Here is a 1,878-nt window from a genome sequence, read left to right on the forward strand (position 1 = left end):
CCTGTCTGTTTCCTCTCTTGGTCACCAGTTATCTGGAGCTGGGATATCATTTATTTATTTCCTCCTTTACCCTCTCGAAGACGACGATGGGCAGGTTCTCAGCCTACCAACATGGTGGACTTTAGGTAACATCTCTGTAACAGCTGAGTTTGATCTATAAATGTGCTTGGCTAAATGTCTGATCTGCAATACTTGTAATAGTTTAAAATTCAATAAATACATTTTTAACAGTTGCTCTGTGGAAGCTGAGTGTTTGCACAAACCGCTATTCCGTCTTGCTCTTAAGATAAACCAGCACCAGCCACAACTGTTGGAAACAGTTTTATTTTTTTTCTCCCTCCCTCAGGCAATAAATAAAAAGTTAATTTCTAAAAAAAAAAAAAGGAACAAAACCATACATATGTACATCAGCCACACAGGCATCTTGTGTGTTAGACAACGGGACGGGGGGAAGGAGAGAGGCGGGCGGGAAATGAGGCTCCAGGTGGGTTGAAGATGAGATGTTTTCTAGGCTGGACCAAAAGGTCCTGCATCGCCCCTCCAGGCGCTGGCAGTGGTGAGGCTGACTGCTGGCAGCCCCGTGCCACCAGTGCTGCTGTTTGCCTGAGGCCCTGCCTGCAGCTCTCCTGTCACCCAGGGTAACGGGCTCAGGGTAAGCAGCACCCACCACATGCACACACCTGTGTCAGTTTGTGCAAGGGGGAAGAGGGGAAGACTGCTGCACGATAAAAGGGCTGCGCTCCCTTTTCAACCCACATGAGCTAGGGGCAGAAGTACGGGCAGAAGGGGAGGTGTATCTTTTTTTTAAAAAAAAACACAAGACAGTACAATAGGGATGGAAAGAGACCAAGACCAGGCACTTGAGGAAACCCAGTATGCTATTTTTTCCCTCCCCCAAAGAGCCTGGACAGTGTCAGGGTTTGTGGCTTTTACAGCTTTCGTGCTTTTGAAACACAAAATCAAGAAAAAAAACCAAAAAACAAAAACAACACACCACAAGATGAGGTAAGAAATTTCTCTATGAAAAAGACCTTGAGTCCAGGGTGAATGGCAGTGTCCGGCACTATTGCTTAACATCACGGGGCTCTGTGACCTCCTGCCCCCTCCATGCCTGGCACTATCTGCCTGGCTGGCTTCAGCCCCTGAGCTAACAACTGGGTGATGTGGTGATGGGACTGTGCAGGTATGGGAGACTGCTGGGCGTGGCATGGACACCAACAGAGACAGGGAAGCTGAAAACAAACTGAGAGGTGGGGGTGGAGGTGGCCTTGCCCCGCTCCCGCAGTGTCCCCGAGGGGCTGACAGCTTCCACTGCGCATGAAGTGGCCAACACCTGTGACTCAAACTGCAGCAGCTGCCCCATGAAGCTGAAGTTAGGGGAGATGATGCTTCTGCGCTGCTTGACAAACTCAAAGGCTTCCTCCAGCTTGACACGCTGCTTCATCATCAGGTAAGCCAAGCAGATGGTGGCTGAGCGGGAGATACCAGCCTGGCAGTGGACTAGGACCCGGCCACAACACTCCTTCACTGAGTCTGGAGGGCAAGACAGGGATGAGATGTGAGATCAATGCCCTTCCAACAAAGAAAACCCCTCACCAAACCTGCAGGTGCTGGCTGACCCTTCCACCAGTGCAACAGTTGCCCTGGACCCTGACAAACCGCGGTCTGCTCTGAGCCAAAGGCTTCCGGTCTTTGATGCGGGAACTCCCCCCCCTCCCAGTGAAACAGCTACAGCACCTCTGCACAGGCACTCACCGATGTACTCAATTGCCTCCATGAACCAGGAGCTGATGTCAGCTTTGTGGTTATCCTCCACGGGGATACACTTGTACTGGTAGTGCCCCTCGAAATGGTTGGGGCAGTCTGAGGAGAAGTTCA

General features: G+C 51.0%; 1 protein-coding gene across 1 annotated transcript in view; it reads right to left on the reverse strand.

Moving 5' to 3' along the window:
- Nucleotides 1-1,147: 1,147 nt before the first annotated feature.
- Nucleotides 1,148-1,878, reverse strand: part of DUSP4 (dual specificity phosphatase 4) — a gene marked incomplete at its 5' end in the record, with an annotated part of 2,502 nt that continues 1,771 nt past the window's right edge. Inside the window, 2 exons of the mRNA XM_010131973.1 lie at nucleotides 1,148-1,533; nucleotides 1,756-1,878. The exon at nucleotides 1,756-1,878 is cut by the window's right edge and continues 10 nt beyond it. Of these exons, the coding sequence (XP_010130275.1) occupies nucleotides 1,148-1,533; nucleotides 1,756-1,878 (509 nt within the window). The remainder of the gene's footprint in view (nucleotides 1,534-1,755) is intronic.

This window comes from Buceros rhinoceros, unplaced genomic scaffold (genome assembly GCF_000710305.1).
Source record: "Buceros rhinoceros silvestris isolate BGI_N320 unplaced genomic scaffold, ASM71030v1 scaffold11142, whole genome shotgun sequence".
Lineage (NCBI taxonomy): Eukaryota > Metazoa > Chordata > Aves > Bucerotiformes > Bucerotidae > Buceros > Buceros rhinoceros.